General features: G+C 48.6%; 1 protein-coding gene across 20 annotated transcripts; it reads right to left on the reverse strand.

Moving 5' to 3' along the window:
* Nucleotides 1–271: 271 nt before the first annotated feature.
* On the reverse strand, nucleotides 272–23144 carry PGAP2 (post-GPI attachment to proteins 2). Of its 20 annotated transcripts, none has more exons than XM_072794370.1 (9): nucleotides 23014–23114; nucleotides 20709–20826; nucleotides 14532–14551; nucleotides 11450–11624; nucleotides 6781–6927; nucleotides 2512–2764; nucleotides 2263–2369; nucleotides 1532–1640; nucleotides 272–1322 (listed from the first exon to the last, which is right to left on the reverse strand). In XM_072794370.1, the coding sequence occupies exons 4-9, from the start codon at nucleotides 11612–11614 to the stop codon at nucleotides 1192–1194; spliced, it is 912 nt and encodes a 303-aa protein (XP_072650471.1). In that variant the 5' UTR covers nucleotides 11615–11624; nucleotides 14532–14551; nucleotides 20709–20826; nucleotides 23014–23114; the 3' UTR covers nucleotides 272–1191. The 20 variants fall into 20 exon arrangements, with proteins under 20 accessions (XP_072650471.1, XP_072650473.1, XP_072650466.1 ...); XM_072794372.1 differs by having other exon boundaries at nucleotides 6781–6949; nucleotides 23014–23113; XM_072794365.1 differs by lacking the exon at nucleotides 20709–20826 and having other exon boundaries at nucleotides 2275–2369; nucleotides 6781–6949; nucleotides 14532–14552; nucleotides 23014–23144.
* Nucleotides 23145–23153: the final 9 nt, after the last annotated feature.

Below are 23153 nucleotides of genomic sequence, written 5' to 3' on the forward strand. Positions count from 1 at the left end.
CTTACAGGTCTTTACTGACAGAGACTGGAAAAGCCTGTGCCTCAAACCAAGACTTCCAGTTACCCCAGCTACCAAGCCTAGAGTCATTACAGAGATAGCCCAGTCACTCCTACTCACTGAAATTGGGGCTTAGACCAGCCTTAAGGAGACTCCAGGCCTAAGGTAGGAAGCCACTTGGAACCACACCCTGCCATGGACTTACTCCCTCCATCCTGGAGCCTGTCTCTCACCTCAGTTCCATTAAACAAAGACAAGCAGGCCTAGCCCAGGCTTTTGGCAAAAAAGAAAAAAAAATTTATTTTCCTTCAAAATAAAATGTACAACCAGAAGAGATCAGGGCATGGGGCAGTAGGAGTAGAGGGGGATACCAGAGAGCCCATTTGGGGGCAGGAATCTGCCTCTGACCCCACTCCACACCTTTGCCAAGAAGAAAGAGTTTGTAAGCCAGATATTTCAGAAGGGAAGGAAAAGAGGTGCTGCACCAGTGCTTTTCCTGGAGCAAGTCACCCTTCAGGTACAGAGCACCACCTCCATAAGGCAGTGTCAGAACCGCAGACTGGCCGAGCCCTTAAAAATCATACAGCCCCCCCCACCCCAAAAAAATCATACAGCCTTCCAACCCTCCATTACCCACATGGACACACTGAGGCTCAGGCAGGGAAAGGTACATGCTAAATTGGAGGTGAGCTCAGGCCTAGAACACCTGAGCAAACCTGGCAGGGGACTGTGGCCTTAGGTATGCCTGGGTGTGTACAGGAGAGGACTAGACACATCAGTTAAGTGAATGACCCTGTGGAGAGAAAAGGCTGTGGTTTTCAGGTAGCAGCCACTGCTAAGTGGTCCCCGACCTCAGCAAGAAGGTGGCTATGTAAAGACCAAGAACCGATGGTGGTTATGAACCTCAGGACTTTTTTTAGCACCAGATGGTGGAGCTCTCCTGCCAGCTCAGCTTCTTGGGGCTTCTCAGATAAGGGTGACGCTGCTGCTTGAAGGTTCCTGTGCCTTCAATTGGGGTGAGGGAAAGGAGCAGGGCTGTCCGAAGCCCTGTCCTGTGCCTTCCTCCTTTCTTCCCGCCCCTCCCCCAGCTTCAGCAGGACCCACAGAGGACACGGGGTGGGGAAGGCCAGAGTAGTTTCTTGTTTCTAGTTTCTGGGCAGTGGACTGCCTCTTTCCTAGCAGGAGAGAAACGGTTTAGAATCGCTTTTCCTCAGGCTGGGAGGTAATGAGCAGTTCCTTGTTTCCGAAGTCCCACCAGGCCGTCATGTGGAATGCCATGTTGGTTAGGACAACAGTATACTCCAGGATGGCAAAAATGGTGTACACTGTTGTGAGGACACAAAAACAGGGCATGGTGAGCCTTCTGCCCCCACCCCATCCTCCCGGGGCCTCCTAAGAAGTCCCCACCACCACATCTCTATACAGGGGACACGATGGCAGCCAGCCCCCAAGACCACTGCCATATCGCACACTACAGAAAACACAACTGTCCCATAGCCACTGTGACAACCTATGGATCCCAGCCTGGCCTCACCTCCAGCCTCACAATACATGTTGTGCCGAAAGTAGACAGCCAGCGCCGTGAAGAAGGAGATGAAGTTGATGATGAAAAGCCGCTGTTTCCAGTTGTAGGACTTGCGGTCCTAGGGGAATGGGCTATTTGATCACTCTGTAGCCTGTTGGATGTGTGTGGGCAGCCTCCCCTCTTGGCCTCAATTCCTAAGGGCTGTGTCTTAGCTCCCTTGGTTATAGAAGGGGATACAGGCAAGGGCAGCAGAAATGATGGGCATGTTCATATCCCTCCCTGCATTTGGGAGTATAATGAGGCCAAGGAGCAGTGGTGTCTCTGCCCCTCCCACTTTAGCAGGATGGAATATAAAAGTTACTTGGAGCCACCCACCCACCTGACACCTCCACATACTGTGGAGAGAAGAAAGGTGTGGGGGACGTAGAGGGCACTGGAGTTATTATAGACCACAGACCCCTGACACCATTCCTAACCCACAGCAGGGTGAGTGCTCTCCCACATTCTATCCCCACTTGGAGCCTCCATCTCTTCTATTGTCCGTCTTCCATCCTACCCGAACACAGCCCTCGATTCTGACCAATTGATCACCCTCCACTTGTCCCCAAGTCCAAGTCCCAGGCCCAGCCCGGATTCCCGTTAGAACTCTGGTTCCCACCTCATCATTACCCACATCCCGAGGATGGGTGTCCTTGACTTTCCTCTGGGCCGCTTGGAGCCCCACTAGGGGTAGACCGTACCTCCTGACTTACTGTGTGCTTCTTGGTCAGCCTCCAGAGAATACAGGTGAGGAGCATGTGACCGAGGGATGAGGCAATGAACACGATGAAAGCATTTTCGTGGATGGCTGGAGGGAGAGAGGGGGCATTGGGAGCATGCACTTCAGGGAGCATCCGAACCCCTCCGTCTGAAGGTCCAAGCGAGGGAGGGTGTGGGGGTGGCCCTCCCCAACCCTTCCCTGCTCCTCCTTCCCTCATCTGGGCACCCACTGAAGTCCTCGGAAGAGGAGACGTAGGTGAGCACTAGCAGCGCAAGGTTCTCCACGACGTTGAGGCCGAAGTTGAGGCGGCAAAGTGGGCGGTAGCCAGGACACGGGGATGCGCAGCTGAGGTAGTGGTTCCAGTAGGCGAAGGCCACCAAGAAGCGGGGCGCCGAGTGCAGGCCGATGCAGAAGCGCCACACGTAGCGCTGGGGCACCTCCCCACCGATGGCCGAGCTCACCGAAGGCAGGTAATTGGGCACCTAGAGAGTTGTGACCCGTCTGGTGGCAGGCCTCCACTGGCCCCACCCACTCCATCTGCCAGAAATCACCCTGGCTCTCCTAAGGCTCTGCTCCAGCCCCTTCCACTCTAGGAAGGCCTCCTTGGGGCACTCCCCAGAGCTCTCCTGGGAGACGTCCCCTTCCAGGTCCCAGCCCCCAGGTAGCCTGATGGAAACTATACATGGCTGGGATGTCCGGGTGGCATGATACTGGAGTCCCAGGATCAAGTCCTAGGGATTGGAATCCCTGCGTGGAGTCTGTTTCTCTCTCTGACTCTATCTGTGTCTCTCATGAATAAATAAATAAAATCTTAAAAAAAAAAAAAAAGAAAAGAAACTATACATGGCTGTGTGAAGCTGTAGACAGATTCGGATGCTCTCTGAGCCCGTAGCACAGAGATGCGCCTTTGGTAAGGCCTTGTGGGGGTCCGTGAGCCCAGGACCTTAGATACAGTCCTGAGGACAGGGATGAGTCACAGACCACCTGAGCTTCCTTGGGACAGTGCTGGATTCACTCGACAGCTAAGCTGTTCTTCCAACTGCTCCCAGTTCCACTTATTCTTCTGGGTAGGTGTGCCAAGGTGGTAGAGGGTCCTGTGAGATCTTGGGAGAGCTGGGTCAGAAGGGTACCCCCACCCTGATTATGCTTAAGAAAGTGGGTGCTCTTAACCTGGGATAGTCTAAGAAAATGACCCTACTCTTAGGCATCTCTCTCATTCATCTTTCTCAAAGCCTGGAATTCCTCATTCCTTAAGGAATTGGAGTACTATTCTTTAAAGTTGAGGAAGAGGGTGCCTGGATGGCTCAGTGGTTGAGTGTCTGCCTTCGGCTCAGGTCATGATCCCAGGGTCCTGGGATCGAGTCCTGCATGGGGCTCCCCATGGGGAGCCTGCTTCTCCCTCTGCCTCTCTCTGTGTGTCTTGAATGAATGAATGAATGAATGAATGAATGAATAAATAAATAAATAAATAAATAAATAAATAAATAAATAAATAAATAAATAAAGTAGAGGAAGGATGGGCACCTGGGTGGCTCAGTGGTTGAGTGTCTGCCTTTGCTTTGGCTCAGGTCATGATCCCAGGGTCCTGGGATCGAGTCCTGCATCAGGCTCCCTGTAGGGAGCCTGCTTCTCCCTCTGTCTATGTCTCTGCCTCTCTCTCTCTGTCTCATGAATGAATAAATAAAATCTTTTTAAAATTTTTTTAAAGTTGAGGAAGGAGGAAGAGGCACATGTGAGAACTGGTGTGTTGCGTGACAGGGTGAGAGGATGAGGGATGAATGAACAACAGTGTAGATGGAGACAGGACAGCCAGGGATAGGAGGATGACCTCTCAGACTCCAGGGCCTATCTTTAATATGCATGTAACTCACCAGGGCTTGTGTGAGAATGTAGCCAGTCTGGAATATGAGGATCTGCATTTCCAAAGGATTCCAGGACTGGAAGCTATCAGTTTGCTGCGCACACTTTCTGTGGACTTTTTTAGACTTTCAAGAAGACCCAGAGCAGTGCCAGAGCCCAGCGACACAGCGAGTGAATGACCCTGCTGTGACTATAGCAGGGCCAGTCTTCAGAGATGGAGTTCTAAGAGGTCCCTTTCTTTCTCTAAATGGGGATGTTGACTGGGTCTCCATCAAGGCGGGGCAGGTAGCAATGATGGAGGTAGCTCATGGAGCAGGGTTCGGCCTGGGGGAACACCTGCCAGGGGCTTTGAAGCCTTCACAGGAAAGGAAACAGATTCCCCTCAGCACTCTCAGAGGCAGCTTGGGGACAGGGTGCTGTTCTCAAGGCTAAAGCTTGAGATAATAACATAGCCTGAGACCAGGCTCAGATACTCACTCTGAGTAAAGAGGCAGCATGGAGGCTTCAGAGCCACACAAATCCAGGTCTGCATCCCATCTCTGCCTTTATTAGATGAGTGACCTTGAGCAGGTCACTTCACCTCCCAGAGCTTCAACTTCCTCACTGGCAAAATAGGGATGCTACCACCTACCTTGCAAGATGGTTCCGAATATTAAATATAATGTCTGCAGAGCGTCTGCAATGTTTGGTACACAATGGCTACAAGTGATGGCTTTCAGAAGACCAATTTTTTTGCTGAAAAGCCTGCAAATAGCTGGTGAGCTATGTGGTTCTTGAACATGGCAAGACTGCACATGAGCTAGCGGTGGAAATCCTATCTTCGCCAGAGATTTCTGAGATCTCCAAGTCTCCTCACTTTTCAGCCCCTCTGAGTAGGTCCCGTGAGTAAGGTCAGTAGGGGTGTTGCCTTTACTTCCTAGAATATTCATTCTGAAAACTCCTGCCCCAACCCCAGCAAGTGTAATGGGAGCAGAACCAACAGGAGCTTTTTTTTTTTTTTTTTTTTTTTTTTTTAGCATGAGCTTCTAAAGCTTGGCTGGGAGGGCCTAGAACCCTAACTGGGAAACAGGTAAAGGGTAGAGATGGCAAAGAGCTGGGGGACATCTCAGGAGGAAGGGAGGGCCCTCTGGCTACTCATGCCATCCTCAGAAGTTGCTCTCAGATTAGGGGTTGAGGTAGGATGCTGAGAGCAGGCATTTCTTCTTTCTCTCTTTCACACACACACAATCAGGTATAGATATTCATATCTGTCACCCTATCCCCCACACACAAGTTCCCCACTCACCAATTATGCTAGCAACATCAGGAGCTATCAGAGACCAGGTCCCCAGTTCACTCTAAGTCTCCCCGTGAGCTCAGAACTTAAGGTACTGAGATGGGAACATAACCCCTTTCCCCAAGAACAGAAACCCTTCCACTGGCATGGAAGATGTGGCTCAGTGGATCTATGGCAGGTCAGTAGATAAGAAATTAACATAGTATAAAGGGTGAGAGTCCAAAAAATTCCTTATTATAACACCTCAGATTTCACCATTAGAGATTCATTCATTTGATAAAGTCCCCTGAAGTTATGGATGATTTTTCTATCTACTGCCCCCATCCCTTGCCAACTGGACACAACCTCTTATCCCTATCAATTCAACCAGTTACCCTTCTCTGGACTCCATCCCCACCTCGCCATCCTCATAATCCCCATGTTAGTTCTGGTCTCTCCAGTAGCATGAATTATTATTACACTAGCCTCCTCACTGATCTCCCTATTCTTGCCACCTACCCTTAAATCTGTTCTCCACTCAGGAGCCAGAATGGTCTTCTAAAGCATAAATCCGATTACGTCCCTCCCCTGCTTAAAATCATTCTAAAGCTCACCACTGCCCTCTGGATAAAATCATTAGTCATCAGCCTGGCATTCGCAAAATTCTTCTTTACCTGAATAGCTGCAATGCCCCCTGCTTCAGGAAGGAAGTCTTCCCCACATCCAGGCTAGATGAAGTGCTTCCTTTGGGCCCCCTGATCCCTATGCTCCCCTTTATCAGAGCAGGAGTCCCATCTCACTGGGCCTGGGACTGTCTCTTGCAGGATGAGAGGCTAAGAGCAAGTCCATATTCAGTTCCAGGCCCCTGACAGAACCTCTGGCCCCGAGCCCTTGGGAAAGGCCTGGTGGACTGCTCCTAGAGGCAAGAAGTCCATGTAGCTTTCTAACCAGCAGAGCCCTGAGTGGACACAGGTTGTAGGACCTGAGGCTGCCAGAGGGAGAAACCACACTAGAAGATTCCAGGGTACCTACCACCACCTCTGACTTCTCCTGGCTCCAGGCCCCATCTGACTTCTCAGTCCTGGCTTCCTTCCCAGTCTGGTTTTTCATCAGTCTCCTCTTCCCTCTCATGACCTCTCTTGCCTATTTCCCTCCCTTCTCTTTCCCTCTTCCATCTAATCCCTGGGACTCTGTGATCTTCTACTCTCAGAGCACCAAGAATCCACTCTTACTCTGTCCCTGCTCATAAATTCCTCCTGCCATCCCTTTAGATCCCCTTCCCCTCTCTCTGAGCCTCCCCCTTTTCTCCCACTCTCTGATTCCAATCTTACCGCCATCTCCCAACCTGGCCCTGACCCAGGAGCGGGGGAGCTTGGCACTCACCCCACAGTCAGTGGCCACCGTGTACTCAAAGTGGAACACCAGGGACCAGATGATGCAGAAGAAGAAGCCGAACATGGGGAAAGTGATGACCCACCAGATCATGGCCGTGAAGCGGAGCCGGAACACAGGTCCATCCGGGTCCAAGGGCTGTGAGGCCGCAGAGAACATCCTGTAGGGAGTGGTGCCCAAGCAGGGCGAGGGACAGGACTTGGGGCCTAGTGGGACACCTGGCCCTTAGGAAGTGGGACCTTTCCCAGAGCTGGCTCCTCTGGGTATTGGGAAGAGCCAGAGTAGAAAGAGCAGAAGGGGAAAAGGAAAGCAGTGCAGAAAATAAGGAGATGCAGAGAGAGATGGGGCGGGAGCTGCTGAGTCAGGCAGGGTCAGCTCTTAGGAACCCTTTTGGCCCAATGGTCATGTAGGTCCACCTCCTGAAGAGTCTGGAGATGAGAGGTTCCCAGTGGCCTGAACCAGGCAGTTCTGATGGGCCACCTCATTCTCAAGACTCTCATACCCACTCAGAAGGGTCAGAGGTAGAAAGGTTATTATTTTTGTTCCATACAAGAGGAGAGCTATGCCAGGATCAAACATTAGGACTAAGGCCTCAGCCACCTGACAGCCTAAAGCTCCCAAGTCAAGGCTTTCTTCAGGCCAAATAACCTAGACAAAGGACCCTTGGCTCAGACTGGCCCAAGCCCTCCCACTGACCCTGTCTGACCACATTCCTGCTCTTCACCCAAGTTCAACTAGGAACAGTGGGAGTGCCCAGAACCTATTTCTCTGGGGCCACATGCTGCCAACCAGCACACCCCCAGGCTTAGAATGATCCAAGCCTCAGGCCAGCAGCACTGTCATCTCAAGATACCAGGGTCCCTACAGAAGCCCAGACTTCTACCTCCTTCCTCTCTCAAAAGACTGTCACCCAATCCAAAGTTTATAGGAATCTGAGAGTCACAGGAAACTTCTCCACTCATCTTGAGCCTGTATGCTGGGTTGGATCCAGCAAGGACAAACTCAGACCAAGGGAGCTGAGCTTCTTCCACTAGGCAGAGAACTCCCTCCTCTCACCCCCCACTGCCCCAACCACCATGACTTGCAAGCAGGGTTCCCTTCTGGGGGACAGACAGAAATGGCTTTGTGTTAAAAGGCCTAGGATCAAACCTCCCTTGGGACTCATGCCTCCCTCCGTTAAGGGATCCCCAGTCCACTACTCCAGCTCAGCATCAGAAAAATGGGGCAGGGGCACGCACTGGGCAACACTCACACTGGGTGCTGATGGATCCGGGGCTTGGCTTGAGGGCTCTAGCCAGACTGAGACTATCCTAGGACTGGAGGGTCCCACCCCTAGCTCCCCAGAGCCTGCCCTCCCGCCCACAGAGACCAGATCTCCACGCCTGCCCAAGCACACAGCCCTCCCAAGGCCAACAAGGCCATATCATAATTCCTGGAACACTCTGCAAAGATAAGAGTGATAGTGGCTAAGGTCAGCCTACAGTAGCTTCTTTGCCAAGGATGGGTGTAGGTACCTTTCTGAGTGCTGTGTCCTGGGATACGGGCAGGTCTCTGGGAAGGGGAAGGGAGAAAGCAGAATAGGATTTCACCCCTTTTTGTTGGAGCAGGATTATGTCTGTTGGGCCTAACTGAAGAGCTAGTTAATCTTGGATAATAGATTCAAGACCCAAAAGAGCTCTAGGGGCACCTGGGTGGCTCAGTCGGTTGAGTATCCACCTCTGACTCAGGTCATGATCCTGGGGTCCTGAGATTGAGTCCCACATTGGGCTACCCTGCACTGTGGGAAGTCTGCTGCTCCCTCTGCTTATGCTCTCTCTCTCTGTCAAATAAATAAATAAAACCTTTAAAAAACAAAGCATATCTAGATGGGACTGAATATGAGGTTATCAGTGTCCAGCCTGCTGTGCAGAAACAGCTAACATCAGTTCAAGATACCTTAACAGGGGTCTAACAGCCAGTAATAGGAATGCAACAGTACTGCTGTTGACCGTACTGCCCAGGCCATATGAAGTCCTATGCCCAGATCAGGGCCTCATATGGAGGAAACAGTGACCAACTGGGCCAAAACTAGGGGCGCATGTCCTGTGAGGGTTGTCTAAAAGAACTGGAGTTATGCTACCCAATAAGAGTAAACTCAGGGACCCCCCATCACAGCTGTCCCATCTCTGCAGGACTGGCGTAACGTCAGGAGGAGAAAGCAGCTCTTAGGGTCCCGAAGCAGACCCAGTGCAAAACCAGGGATTCACCTGAAAGAGAATGTATCCTCACTACAAGAGTCTGCCAATTGTTAGTTACTCTGCCTCCTTGGAATAGGCTGCCTGGAGAGGAAGGAAGCTCCCCATCACTAGGGATATGCAAGCAAAGGCAAAGTCATCTAATTATAGATGCATTAGACTAAGGTTATTTCTTTTATTCCTAGGGTTGGCAATTCCTGGAATACTCTAGGTGAGAAATTCAGAACATACATCCACCTGGATTGTCCCTAGGTGGCTCCAACATAGTAGTCCCAGAGAGTGGGGACAAATCACCCCCTGGGTCACTAAGCTCAGTCCTGGCCCAGAGTGGCCAGGTACCTGTGCCCCTATGCCCATGCCTTAGCTCTCCAACTAGTATGCCAAGAATGGGTTATACATATATCAGGTATGCTGGGTTATTGATCCCATTAGCCCTTAGGAGCCAGCCATGAGAGGCAGAGCAAATAGCTTACTCCACTTAACTCCATATACCGTACAAATATTATAATTTTCTGGATGGACTATGACAACACGGCACCAGGTACCAGGTACCAATTCCCGAGGCATTGGCGGGGGGGGGGGGCGGGAGGGGGTCCTATTTATTTACTCAACAAATTCTGATTCAGATGTAATGCCCACTTTGAAGAAGCTCCTGGTCTGGTGGGGAACAAGACACAAATATGATTTGATAGAGCTGTATGAAAAATAGGGAACTCTCAGAGGAGGGAGTGATTAAGTCTGCCCCCAAGGAGGCTAGGGAAGGCTTTTCAAAGGAAGAGACACTTGAGAAGAGTTTTGCAAGATACAAAGGAGTTGATGGGTGAGAGGAACATCTGAGGCATTAGCTAAGGTGAAAACTAGGTTGGGAAAAGCCATTGGTTGGACCCTTTCTGATCCTTCCCGACCCCCCGCCCCGCCCCTCCATCATCTGGTCACCCCTTTTCCTTCCAGTTCTGTTCTTTCTGATAGCTCCCAGCCCGGGGTCTCATCAGACTGGCCACCCACAGCTCAAGGCCAATATCTATCCATTGACAAATCAAGGAGAGGAAAAACTTCAAGTCCTATGAACAAAAGAGGTAGGCCCCATTCCACACCACCAGCCAGACCCCAGTCCTAGTCATAGCCCTATTTTTGGAGCAGATGCTTTTTATAGGAAGGCGGGAAGTTGAGCTGAGTGAGGGCCTTCATAGCTCTCTCTGATGCTACTCCAAGGGTCTATGTCCAGGCCCTGCCTCCTTTCCACCTAGAGCCCCTAAGCTCTTCCTCTCCTCCCTACCTTCCAACCTGACAAACTCCTCTTCCTCCTCTCCCTTCTGCTTCTTGCCCTTCACATTTCCCAAACCACCTGCCTATTCTTCCTCTGTCTAGCTCTACACTAGCCCTGAGAAGGAGGATGGGAATTATCAACTCCATTTTAGACATGAGGAAGCTGAGGCTCAGCCTCTGTGTCTCAGGTAATTCAGAGTCAGTGGATGAACTAGGCATGTAACAGAGGTCAACACAGGTCTCACTCTCTTTACTCTGATATATTACAGAGAAAACTCACATTTTTCTCCTGTCAAAAAACTCATTCCATATTCCCGTCTAGAGGGTACATGGCTACCTATGGGAATGTAGCTCATATACACATATGGAATACATACACACACACATCATCAGGCCTTCCTCCAGACACGCACAGATACGGTCTCTCCCACACACATACAGTCATGTCCTTCACAGCCACACACACGCATACATAATCACAATCCCACAGACACAGGCACAGCCCACAGTGCCATACTGAGAGGCTCCAGCACCCTCAACCTCAGGCCTGTTCTCTCTCTATCCCTCACAAAACCCTGGGGCTCCTGAATCTGCCCCTCTATGAAAGTAAAGATTGGGTTCTGGGGCTGCCCAACTTCAGGCACACTAGGCTCTAGTGACCTTCATTAAAAGTGGCAGAAGGCCAATTCTTGAGACCCCGATTTGCAGGCACCCTAACCCCCAGCAGCCCAATTTGATTGATGGATCCCACTGGAGAGCTCACTAATCCTGTTAAAATAGAACCAGGATCCAGGCAGCCTGGGTGGCTCAGCGGTTTATTTTATTTTATTTATTTATTTATTTATTTATTTATTTACTTACTTACTTACTTACTTACTTACTTACTTACTTATTTATTTATTTTTTGGCTCAGCGGTTTAGTGCCGTCTTCAGCCCAGGGTGTGATCCTGGAGACCCGGGATCAAGTCCCAAGTCAGGCTCCCTGCATGGAGCCTGTTCTCCATCTGCCTGTGTCTCTGCCTCTTTCTCTCTCTCTCTCTGTGTTTCTCATGAACAAATAAATAAAATCTTAAAAAAAAAAAATAGAACCAGGATCCAAAAAGATCCAACTGGGCCTGAATATGAGATACCATTTCCCGACCCCACTTGGCAAGCCCTACCCCACAGTGTGTGGCCGTAGTCTCCTTGAAGTGGAAGAGCAGGGACCAGAGGATGCAGAAGAGGAAGGCGACAAGTGGACAGCAGACCGTGACCAGGGCCACCAGGGTGAAGCGGAGCCGGACCAGGGTCCCATCCCGGTCCAGTGGCAGTGGGACCTGGTACATCTTGTCACACCTGGGGATGAAGTAATGTGCTGTCAAGACCCAAGGCAGCAAGGCTGGGACTCAGTGGTGAAGCTGGCCCTTGTGCTCAGTCCTCAGCTTTGCTGTGCTATGGGTTGAAGAGTCTGAGAAGAAAGTCAGCTAGCCCCTAAGCTTGGACAGCCCCTGCCCTGAAGACTGACTGGAAATCCCAAGAGAACATTCATCCTCAATTTCAGAGTAAAGACAATAAACCCAATCTATGCTAAAACGAAACCTGAATATATTGGGAGAACTACTTCTCCCTTATAAGCTGGCTTTAGAGGCCTAGGACAGCAGGAGCTGGTTTAACTGGTCTTTCTGGTTTCAGGAACCTATCCTAAAGGCTCCCAGTGGACAGGATGGCTCATCTACACCCATAGGCCTTTGAGCCTCCAGGCTTCAGGGCCTCCCTTCAGCTCTCCCTGCTTCACTCACTGGCCCAGCATCTTCTGTACTTCCAGTCCCTTCCCAGGTTCTGTGTGCCTGCACCACAGTGCATGGCAGCAAGGACTCCATGGAAGCCTATAGAACTCTGACCCCCTGCCTGTCCCCGCCTCCTGCCTCACGTGCTCTGAGGGTGAAAGGCTTTGCAGAATCAGGCCTAGTGCTAGCCTAGGCTTGCTTTTTGCTGCAAAGAGCTGCCTTGTCAGCTTCTGGAGGCTTCCCAGTACCCATGGGGGCCTGTCCATCCCCCACCAGAGATGAAGTAAAGGCTCCTGAGGACTATGACCGCCCCCCGCCCCCCGCCCCGCCAGATGGGAATAGGAAAGTTAGGAACTATAATAACCAAGTATACACCAACAGTCCTAGCCCAGCCTCCCTTAGTGTATAGAAGGTGACATTGAGGCCAAGAGAAGAGTGGGAACCTACTCCGGGTTCTACAACAACTTGAAGGAAGACCCAGCAGTGGGGAGATGTAGGGCCCTGATGGTCACAAACTGCAGCTCTTGCCTTCTGTGACCCCTTCCTTGCTGACCCAGAGGTCTGGGCAGAAAGGTCAGGTTAGGTCAAATTAGGAGGGGAGAGTGAAGGGGTGTCTGTCCAGAAGAGAAAGAAAGGTAAATCAAATCCTATAGAGATGAGTCAGTGAGCCCTGTCCCCACTGCAGCAGAGAAACCAAGATGCAGAGAGAGAAGGTCCTTCCTCAAAGCCAGATGATGAGCCTGAGGGAAAGCCATCCTTGGAACTTGGGCTTCTAGCAGCCAAACTAGGGCTGGCTCCAGATTCATGAAGAACCTGCCCCTCTGGACTCAAAGGTCTCACCAGATCAAGCCCCAACTCTTCCTGGCCCCACCCTGACATTCCAGAACCAGGTGAATACGCCTCTGTGTTCTCCTCCATCTTCTCCTACCCACCTCTGCCAGGCCCGATTAGGCAGCCTGCCCCAGTTGCCCAAAGTCCTTCCTCCCTTCAGGAGCCAGGGATCTCCTAGGGTAGTTGGAAGTGACTCTGGTGACCGCCCAAATCAAACACATTTCTTGGATCATCCCCAAATGGACTAGAAGTCCCTACAGGCCTACAGGGGAGTAACTTCCCCACCCAGTCCAAACCCTGATTCTATACTTTTAGCAGCACTAGTCTCTTTCCTGAAGCCAGTGATTCTAGATCCTTCAGGAGCCACTGGGATGCCCAAACTGAAGGCCAGATCCTCAGTGAATTACTAGGCACTGCCCAAGGCAAGGGGGTGGATAAAGAGATTGGAGAAATGGTCTATTCCACAGCGTGGAGGTGTGCCTGGATTCTCTGTTAGCTGTGTGACCTTGGACAAGTCATCTAATCACTCTGGGCCTTTTTCCACAGCTGTGCAACATGAAGATCATGTGGTTCAGATGACCAATAGGGCCATTCCAACATGGCCATTTTATTCCTCCAGGCCTCAGGACAGGGAGCTCACTACCTGAAGGGCAGCTGTTCAGCCCCAATCAGCTCTTAACCTCTTCATAGGGACTACTTGCTGGACACTGCTTTCTTAGGAGTATCCCAACTTTATTTACAAAGGCCCCAGAGATCTTCTCAGCCTCCAGCAGGAATCCATACTTACCGGGTACCTTTTGAGTATGAGGCACCCTGATTAGCACTTGATACACTTGATATACATTATTTCTTTAATCCTCTCTATAATTCTACACAGGCCCCATAGCTTGTGTATTTCCATTTCACAGTAGAGGCAATTGAGGCTCGGGGAGGTTAAAAACACTTGCCCAAGGTCACAGGCTAGTAACTGGCAGAGGTGGGATTTGAAATTACTGTATGGGGTTCCAGGGCGCACCCGCCCCCCCTCCCACCCCCTACACACACCTCCATCCCTGGCAGCTAAAGAGAAACCAGAAAACTAGCAGTCCCTGCGAAGTGAAGAAGGGAGAGCTCCACCAATGCACACGCAGCACCATGTGGGGGAGCAGGGTTAGTTCAGAAGTCGGGACAGCAGCAGATTCTGGGTGAGCCCCAGCCAGCACCGTCAGAGCTTGGGGCTGGGCCGTGAGGAGGCCGGACCGCGTGGCGGAGCTCCCCCAAGCGGGGTTGCCCGGCAGTCCCGCTCACCCATCCCCATACTCACCCAGGCTGTGGCGGCGAGGAGGCCCCGCCAGCGCAGGCCGGGCGCTGGGGGAACCCGAGGGGAGCCCAGGCCCGGCCAGGGGCCAGCGGCGGGGGGCGGGCCGGTGCGGGAACGGCGGGGGCGGGGCCAGCGCGCTCGGGGAGGAAACTGCGCCCAGATCCTGCGTTGGCCCCTCCCCACCTCTGCGGACCTGGACCCTGGGCGCTCCCCCTCGATCCGGCGTCCCCCGGTGCCTGCTCGCCCAGCTCCAGCCCGCCCCACTAATTCCTGCTGCGTGGGGGCAGCCGGAAGAGCCCTGGACCCCTGGGTTGGACACGCGGGATGAGCCACCTTCCACCTTACCTCTCGGCTGCGTTCCATCACCTGTTGAAAGAGCGTAAGATTAATTCAACAGGGCCCCGAATTCTCTCATTTCCTAACCTCGGTCTCTCCAGCCCACGCCCCCAAGTCTAGCCGAGTTACCCGGCCTCGCCCTTCTGAAACATTACAACAGTTTTGCCCCGGCCTTAGCGCCCCTCCCGGTAACTCTGCTCTCCAGAGCCGATTCGGGCATTTCAGGAAAGGGAAGAGCACCTTTTGGGTAGAGAGATCAGGGAGGCCCATCCTCAAAACTCTGGGCCAGAGCTTGTTCCCGCCTTTGATCAGAAGAGGGCGCCCTGTCCTGTCCGACACAACAGTGCCCTGGGTCTCTCCCCACCCCGAAAGGGTTGATCCTTAGCCCCCAGCTGTCCCCTCCACCCCGACTGGCCCACACAGGAACTCGAGGAGGACTGTTGGGGTTGTCAGAACACCTGCAGGGGGTGAAGGATCTCCGAGTTAGACGTGGTTACCATCACATTTTCCTATTTAAATCCCCACAGTAGTAATTAGCACATTTTGAGCATTCTCTGTCTTCCAGGGACTTTTCTACTTCTTATACATTATCCCATTTAATCTTCCTTAACCCCATTAGGTAGATACTATTAATATCCCCATTTTACCGATAGGAAACAGAAAAGCTATGTTACCTATTCACACAGTTATAAATGTCAGAACCTGGATTGGGGTCTGGCACCTGAGGCCATTCTCTTAATCCCTATATGGTTGACCCTGGAACAACACGAGTTTGAACAGCGCAGGTCCACTTACACAGCACAATATTGTAAATGTATTTTCTCTTCCTTATGATTTTCTTTAAAAAATATATACAGGGCAGCCCCGGTGGCCCAGAGGTTTAGCGCCGCCTTCAGCCCAGGGCGTGATCCTGGAATCCTGGGATCGAGTTCCACGTCGGGCTCCCTGCTTCTCCCCGTGCCTGTGTCTCTGCCTCTCTCTCTCTCTAATTTTTTTTTAATTTAATTTATTTATGATAGACACACAGTGAGAGAGAGAGAAACCAAAGTACTACTATTAGTACTTTGTTAACCAAAGTACTACTATTTGTAGTTAAGTTCTATGGGAGTCAAAAGTTATACAAGGATTTTTTTTTAAGATTTTATTTATTCATTCATAATAGATCCAGAGAGAGGCAGAGACATAGGCAGAGGGAGAAGCAGGCTCCCCATGGGGAATTTGATGCCAGACTCCATCCCAGGACCCCAGAACCACAACTTGAACCAAAGGCAGACATTCACCCACTAAACTATCCAGAGACCCTGTGTACATGGATTTTTGACTGTGCCAGAGTTCAGCACCCTAACTCCTGTGTCGTTCAGGAGTCAAATGTATAATGTTAATCCACAAGGTAGCTATAATCACCACTTTGCAGGTGGGGATACAGAGGCTCCAATTTGATTAACTTGCCAGAGCTCTTTTTCATGCATCCATTCTTGTTCATTCACTGAGCCTAGACCCTGTCTGTGGCAGGCCCTAGCCGGGCAATGGTGGGGACCCAGAGATACCTCACTCCTGGGGGACCCATGTCTGGAGAGGTGATACCTTATTTTAAAAGCTACCTTTTTTTTTTTTTTTTTTTTTTACCTCGAACTCTCCTCCACTCTGTCCTTTAAGGTCCCAGGACAAATGAACATTTAGTAACACTTAACTGAAAGAAAACCTCCTTTTAGTTTCAAAAATTAGATGTAGGTTTCCTACCTTAGGGCTTTGTGTCATCTTCTTTTTCTAGCTCCAACCCACAGATGCCTACTCTTAGTCTTTATTCCCTATCTTGACAGTTTGTTCCTTTGGCTCTAAATACCATTCCCTGAGGCTGGGTCCCTTCTCTCTGCCTCTATACTACCCCAATGATATATTAATCTTGCCTTTAATTCTTTGGTGATTTGGGCAATTCACCATACTGTCCTGAATCTTGGTTTCTTCATCTGTATGATGGTTTTAGGAATATCCACAGCAGAGGGTTGCTGTGAGAATTAAATGAGGTAGGGGCACCCAGGTGGCTCAGCCACATTCTCCCTCTGCCTATGTCTTTGCCCTCTCTGTGTCTCTCATGAATAAATAAAATCTGGGGGGAAAAAAGGGGAGTTGAGCAAGCATCTAAGCCTCCAGTCTTGCCTTCGTTCAGTGGGCACTCAGTGTTTGCCAAAGGACATTTGCCCATTGTCTAAGTAGCTGCTGCTGTTGAAGCTTTTCTTTCTTTTCTTTTTTCTTTTCTTTTCTTTCTTTCTTTTCTTTTCTTTCTTTCTTTCTTTCTTTCTTTCTTTCTTTCTTTCTTTCTTTCTTTAAGATTTTATTTATTTATTCACGAGAGACACAGAAAGAGAGGCAGAGATATAGGCAGAGGGAGAAGGAGGCTCCCTGTGAGGAGCCCAATGTGGAACTCAATCCCGGGACTCCAGGATCACACCCTAAGTCAAAGGCAGACATTCAACTGCTGAGCCACCCAGGCATCCCCCCTGTTGAAGCCTTTCAATGTCTCCTGTCCTCCTGGTTTCGTTTGCCTGATGCCTGGACATACCCCAAAGAGGCCTGTGCCTGAAACAGCACCACCCGACTTTCCAGCTTTGGCCACAACTCCTGCTCCACTTCCCCTGCCCACACACACATCAGATACCTCAAGCCATTTATTTACAGGGATGTTCCAGCCCCCAGTAGCATGGGGATGGTGTAGAGGTAGGAAGCATAAGAAAAGTGAATGTGGGGGTGCAGTTGTCAAGGAAAGCTTCATGTGGATCTCCTTCACTGGCCTCCTTGCTCTACTAGCTCTTCATTTATAGGCACATTTGCTCTTCTTAAAACACAGATCTGATCATGTGCCTCCTTTGCTGCAAACTATTTAATAACTCCCTATGGCTTTTAGGATCAAGAGCAAATTCCTTAGTGGGGTATTCAACATCCTTCATAATCTGGTCATCCTCTACTCTGGCAAGCACATATCTCATAGTCCGGCTACACTTAATTCTTCATGAGCTTTGCTTAACTTCTTCCTCTCTCCCTTGGCGCCCTGATTTGCCCACCTCCCCGTTCCCCAGAAAGCATAAAAAGTCCATCACACCTTTATTAGGACTGACCAGTATAGTGAAATCATCTGTTACGTGTCTGTGTCCCCCACTCCGCCTGGGAGCTCATTTAAGGATGGAACCCTCACCCATTATATTTATTTCTGAATCTCTCAGCTTAGGCCAGGGCAGACATAGGAGCCCAGAAAATATTTATTGGGTTGATTGACTTGAACTGGGTATTGAAGGATAGGCAGGATTTAGATATATCATGAGGAGATTTAGGAATCGTAAGAAAAGTCTCCAAAGAAACACTGCCGTTGTAGGGGATAGAGGCACAATGAATATGGCCTGGGGTAGGTAAAGAAGCAGGGACACAGTGCTAATGACATCCAGTTTCAGGCCAAACTCTGCCCCTGTCTCCTGGGCCGCCTCAGGAAAGTCTTCCAAGGTTGAGGTGGAATTGTTTTGTTCTTCCTAGAGATCTTTCTCACGGCAGAGATCCTTCCTGGATGGCTTTAAACTACCCACACCAGGCTCTCCCATCTGTTCTAGGCCCATTCTGCCTCAAATTGTAATTAAATCTTCACTGTGTATTTTGTTCTTCGTTTTTCAACTTTCTTTGGCTCCCCTATCATTTCCAGGATGAGGTTCCAGTTTGCAACTCTGGATATACTGAGCTCTTTCCTGGTCCTACATCTTTGTTCTTTCTGTTCATCTGGCCTGAGATGCCTCTTTTCTTCCATCTCAGCAAACTGCACTTTGCCTATAAGGTATTAATGAATGTCACACTTAGCAATGCATGTGGTAACTTCTAGGGAGATGACTACAATAATATAAAAAGGAGAATTTAATTTCTAAACTGGTACAGGAGGAGAAACTAAGTAATGTAAAAGAATGTTAAGAAAACAGGGATTTACATGAAAACAAGCAGTTGAAAAGAGGGTTATCATCATCAGTTATTAGGGAAATGTTTACAAAAACCTCAATGAGGTGTAACTTTATAGCGCCTAAGATGGCTATAATAATAATAATAAAAGGAAAATAGCAAGTGTTGGCAAGGGTGTGGAAAAGTGTAACCCTCACCCACTGCTAGCAGTAATGTAAAAGAGTGCAGCCACTTTGGAAAACAGTCTGGTAGTTCCTCACATAATTAAACACACAGTTACGAAAGACCCCATAAATCCACTCCTAGGTATAAACACAGGAGAATTGAAAACATACATCCATAAAAAACTTGTACATCAATGTCCATAGCAGTATTATTCATAGTGGCCACAAGGTAGAAACTCAAATGTCATTCAACTTTTGACCGTATACATGAAATATGGCTTATCCACAAAATGGAATATTATTCTATCATAAAATGGAATGAAGTTCTGTTAGGTGCTACAACAGGGAAGAACCTTGAAAACATTATGTTAACTGAAATAATTCAGACACAAAGGCCACATATTGTATGATTCCATTTATAGGTGATGTCCAGATAGGCAAATCCATTGAGATAAAAAGTAGATTAGTAGTTGCCAGGGGCTGGGGTGAGGGAAGATGGGGAATGACTGCTAATGATCTGGGATTTCTTTTTGGGTAACGAAAATCTTTTGGAATTAGGTAGTAGTGATAGCTGCACAACTTTGTGAATATAATTGACCCTTGAACAACACAGGTGTTTTAAGGGGTGCTAACCCCCTATAGTCCAAAATCCAAGTAAAACTTTTGACTCCTCAAAACCATAGCTACTAAGAGCCTACTGTTGAGCAGAAACCTTACTGATAACATAAACAGTTGATGAACACATATTTTATATGTGCTATATATTACATATTGTATTCTTATAATAAAATAAGCTGGAGAAAAGAATATGTTCTTAAGGACATCATAAAGAAGAAAAAATACATTTACAGTGCTGTATTGTATTTATTGAAAAAAATTCTCTTACAAGTGAGCATACCCCAAGGGTGCCTGGATGGCTTAGTGGGTTGAGTGTCTAACTCTTGGTTTTGGCTCAGGTCATAATTTCGGGGTCATGAGTTGAAGTCCTATGTCAGGCTCCCTGATCAGCAGGGAGTCTACTCTAGATTCTCTTCCTCTCCTTCTGCTCCTCCCACTGCTCATGCTCGCTCTAATAAATAAATCTTTAAAAAATAAGTGAACCTGCCCAGTTAAAATCCATGTCATTCTAGGGTCAACTATATTAAATTCTCTGGAATCATATACTTTAAATGGGTAAATATTGGGACGCCTCACTGGCTCAGCAGTTTAGCGCCTGCCTTCAGCCCAGGGCATGATCCTGGAGTCCTGGTATTGAGTCCCACGTCGGGCTCCCTGCATGGAGCCTGCTTCTCCCTCTGCCTATGTCTCTGCCTCTCTCTCTCTCTCTGTGTCTCTCATGAATTAATAAATAAACTCTTTTAAAAAATGGGTGAATATTATATTATGTGAGTTATATCTCAATTTTTTAAAAATCTGGCAGGACTGAGACTCAAAAGAAAATGGAAGTTATTACTATTACAAAAGAACTAAAATTAAAAAAAAATAAAGGAAAGAAACAGAAATGGAACAGATTGGACAAATTAGAAAATGCTAGATAAAACCCTGAATATACCAGTAAATTCTTTAAATGCAATAGACTAAATGCTCTAGTTCAAAGTCAAATGTATTCACACAAGATTTATGAAAATCTAATTGTATGTTATTTATAAACATTATCCTTCCTTATCAAGTTGTAGGAAAAAGAGGAAGGAAATCAACCTTTACTAGGTACTTACTGTGTGTCAAACATGTGCCCAGTTCTTTGCAAATTCCCTTATTTGACCTTTACAACCACCTTACAACATGGGAATTTTTCTGCCCATTTTATAGATAAGGGAAGTGGGTCACAGAACAGTTAAATATTTGTGTGAGGTCTAAAAAGTAGCAAGACATACTTAGCTGTTTAACTCCAAATCTGACACTCTTTCCAATGTACCACTTAAGAAATCTAGACCATCACTCTGAAAGACAAAGTCTCTTGCTCTTCCCTGATTCTGTAGTCTTTATGAGTCCTGTCTCCTCCCTGAGGACCAATGTTTCAAAGCTGCATAGGGTGAGCTCTCACAGCATGTATGTGAGAGACTGGAGGGTTCCTAGCACAGAGCTGGACTTTCCTTTGTTTTGTCTCTCTTGGCCAGAGCAGAGTGTTGAGCTTTGGACATCTCTGGGATCCTGATGCCCAGGAGAGGGCTTGGTTCAGCAAACTTGTGAGCACGCACCAAATTCCTTTTCTTTAGAAGGGAAGAAGGAAGATGATGATAATCAAAAAGGCATTATGAGAATTAGGCAGAGTAAGAGTATATTGTCTACAAAGTCCTTTCTAGGGCAGAAGTACCCAGGAATGATGAACTTAATAACCATATGCCTACCACAGTAAGCATATGCAGAGAAGTCTTTCTGCATAGAAATCATCAGAAGGGATCCCTGGGTGGCACAGCGGTTTGGCACCTGCCTTTGGCCCAGGGCGCGATCCTGGAGACCCGGGATCGAATCCCACATTGGGCTCCCGGTGCATGGAGCCTGCTTCTCCCTCTGACTATGTCTCTGCCTCTCTCTCTCTCTCTCTGTGACTATCATAAATAAAAAAAAAAAAAAAGAAAAAGAAATCATCAGAATTATAGAACTTTTACCTTGTGGCACCCCTCATCCAATGCCTCTCCCTCCAGTCTTCCTGCAACTATGCACTATTTAATGATCCTAGCTTCTGTATACACACTAGTACTTTGGACTGAATGTATTTACTTACAACATACTTTTGAGCCCCATTTCTGTGTCAGAATCAGTGTCTTAGAATATTTAGAATGGAAATTTCTTGATATTTTATTTATTTATTCATTTTGAGAGAGTGTACACACATGCACATGAGCGGGGGAGGGTCGAGGGGGGCAGAGGAAGAGAGAATCTCAAGCAGGTTCAATGCTCAGTGTGGAGCCCTACACAGGACTCAATCTCATGACACTGAGATCATGACTTGAGCTGAAATCAAGAGTCAGATGCTTACCTGGCTGAGTTACCCAAATGCCTCAGGAATTCCTTGACATTTTTAAAGAATAGGAATAATTATTTTACAGACAAGAAAACAGGTTCAGGTGTTAAGAAATTTGCCCAAATTCACACAGGTAATAAATGGTTGGACTCAGATTTAAACCCAGGGTTCCCTGACTTAAAAGTCTCACACTTCTAAAAAAAAAAAAAAAAAGTCTCACACTTCTACTACTATTCTGCTTAAGACAATAATTCACTCATTCATGCATGAAACATTTAATGTGGACCTACACTGTAGGCCTGGCCTTAGGGATACCAGAATAGTTGTGTTTCAGGACTGAAGGATGAGAAATCAAAGTTTCAGTAGGTCTTTGAGGAAGGTACAGTAAACTATCCAGGGAGAACTAATGACTTTCTAATGTAGAACACAGGCAAGGGAGGGTGGAGGAAAGGAAGGGATGTTTGGATGCAGGAGTGGGGGGAAAGTGGCTGGAGTCAGATGTTTAAACTAGCTTTCCTATTTGAACATCTATATATTTATTTTTTCCTTCCTTTGAACACCAACTGAGCACCTACCAGATGTCTCCTATCCATTATCTTATTTCATCTTTACAACCATTCCGCTTCCTAACAAATTAGCCAATTTTTTCTAATTCCTTGCTACCATTGAACACTAAGAGGGATTTAAATTCATCTACTTTTGTGCAGAGCCCATTTCAGTCTTGTATTGATGTTCCAGGAGAAGGTGGTGGTGGAGAGTAGTCTGAATAGGTTTTGCTTTCTGAGCACAGTCCCTGCTATTCTGTGTCAGGACTCTCAGTTACTGGGTCTGGTTTCTAGAACATGCTCAACATTTCCCCTTGTAATACTTCTGTTTTGGACTAGGCCAGGGTGGGGAAGGGAAACCTTTATGAATAAAATGCCGCTGTGACCTTAAAGAGCCTGGGCACAGAAGACAGAAAAGTAAATAATAGGATACAAAGTGACAAAGCTGTAACAGAGGCCTGCCCAACCAAGCAGTAGCCCAACACTCTGAGACAGATCTGGGAATGTATCCCAGAGAAGGCGGGAACATTTGAACCAGGCCTTTAAGAATAAATAAGAGCTCCTAAAGTGCAGGTGGTTAAGAAGTTCCAAGAATACTCATTTGTAACATATCCTACCCTGAGCCATTCCCTTAGGGCATGCTCATAGCGTCTATTCTGGGGATTCAGAGAGGAAAAGGTTGTGACGGGGCCGGCATAGGTTGGGAAACCAGGAGGCCAGGTTTTGGGGCCTCAGAGCAGCTGCAGGCGAGCTATGCGGAGAGACAGACCTCCCAGGAGGGCCCTCCAGCTCCGCACGTGGTCTGGCCAGGAAGTACGGGCAGGACTACGGGGAAGCCTTCCCATCACCGCCCGCGGACTGGGGCAACGAAAGGGTAGAATAGTTACCATGCCATCCTGGAGCCTCCCCTCTGATTGGCCCGAGCTTCAGCAGCCTGTCTCGGCTCCAACGCGGGGGGCGGAGCCTCGGCATAGCGTCACCACCCTTCTCCCGCACCCCGCCCAGTGCACACCAACGCAGCCACTCA

The sequence above is a fragment of the Canis lupus genome, chromosome 23 (genome assembly GCF_048164855.1).
Source record: "Canis lupus baileyi chromosome 23, mCanLup2.hap1, whole genome shotgun sequence".
NCBI lineage: Eukaryota > Metazoa > Chordata > Mammalia > Carnivora > Canidae > Canis > Canis lupus.

What these genes read in the sequence shown, in the direction of transcription:
- PGAP2 (XM_072794364.1), bottom strand. Translation starts at nt 23,098, where the DNA reads ATGCCGAGGCTCCGCCCCCCGCGTTGGAGCCGAGACAGGCTGCTGAAG. An exon ending in CTCCTCTTCCGAGGACTTCA is followed by an intron (nt 2,370 to 2,511) that starts GTGGGTGCCCAG and finishes CTCTCCCTCCAG; the next exon opens with CCATCCACGAAAATGCTTTC. An exon ending in AGCACACAGTAAGTCAGGAG is followed by an intron (nt 1,641 to 2,262) that starts GTACGGTCTACC and finishes CCATTCCCCTAG; the next exon opens with GACCGCAAGTCCTACAACTG.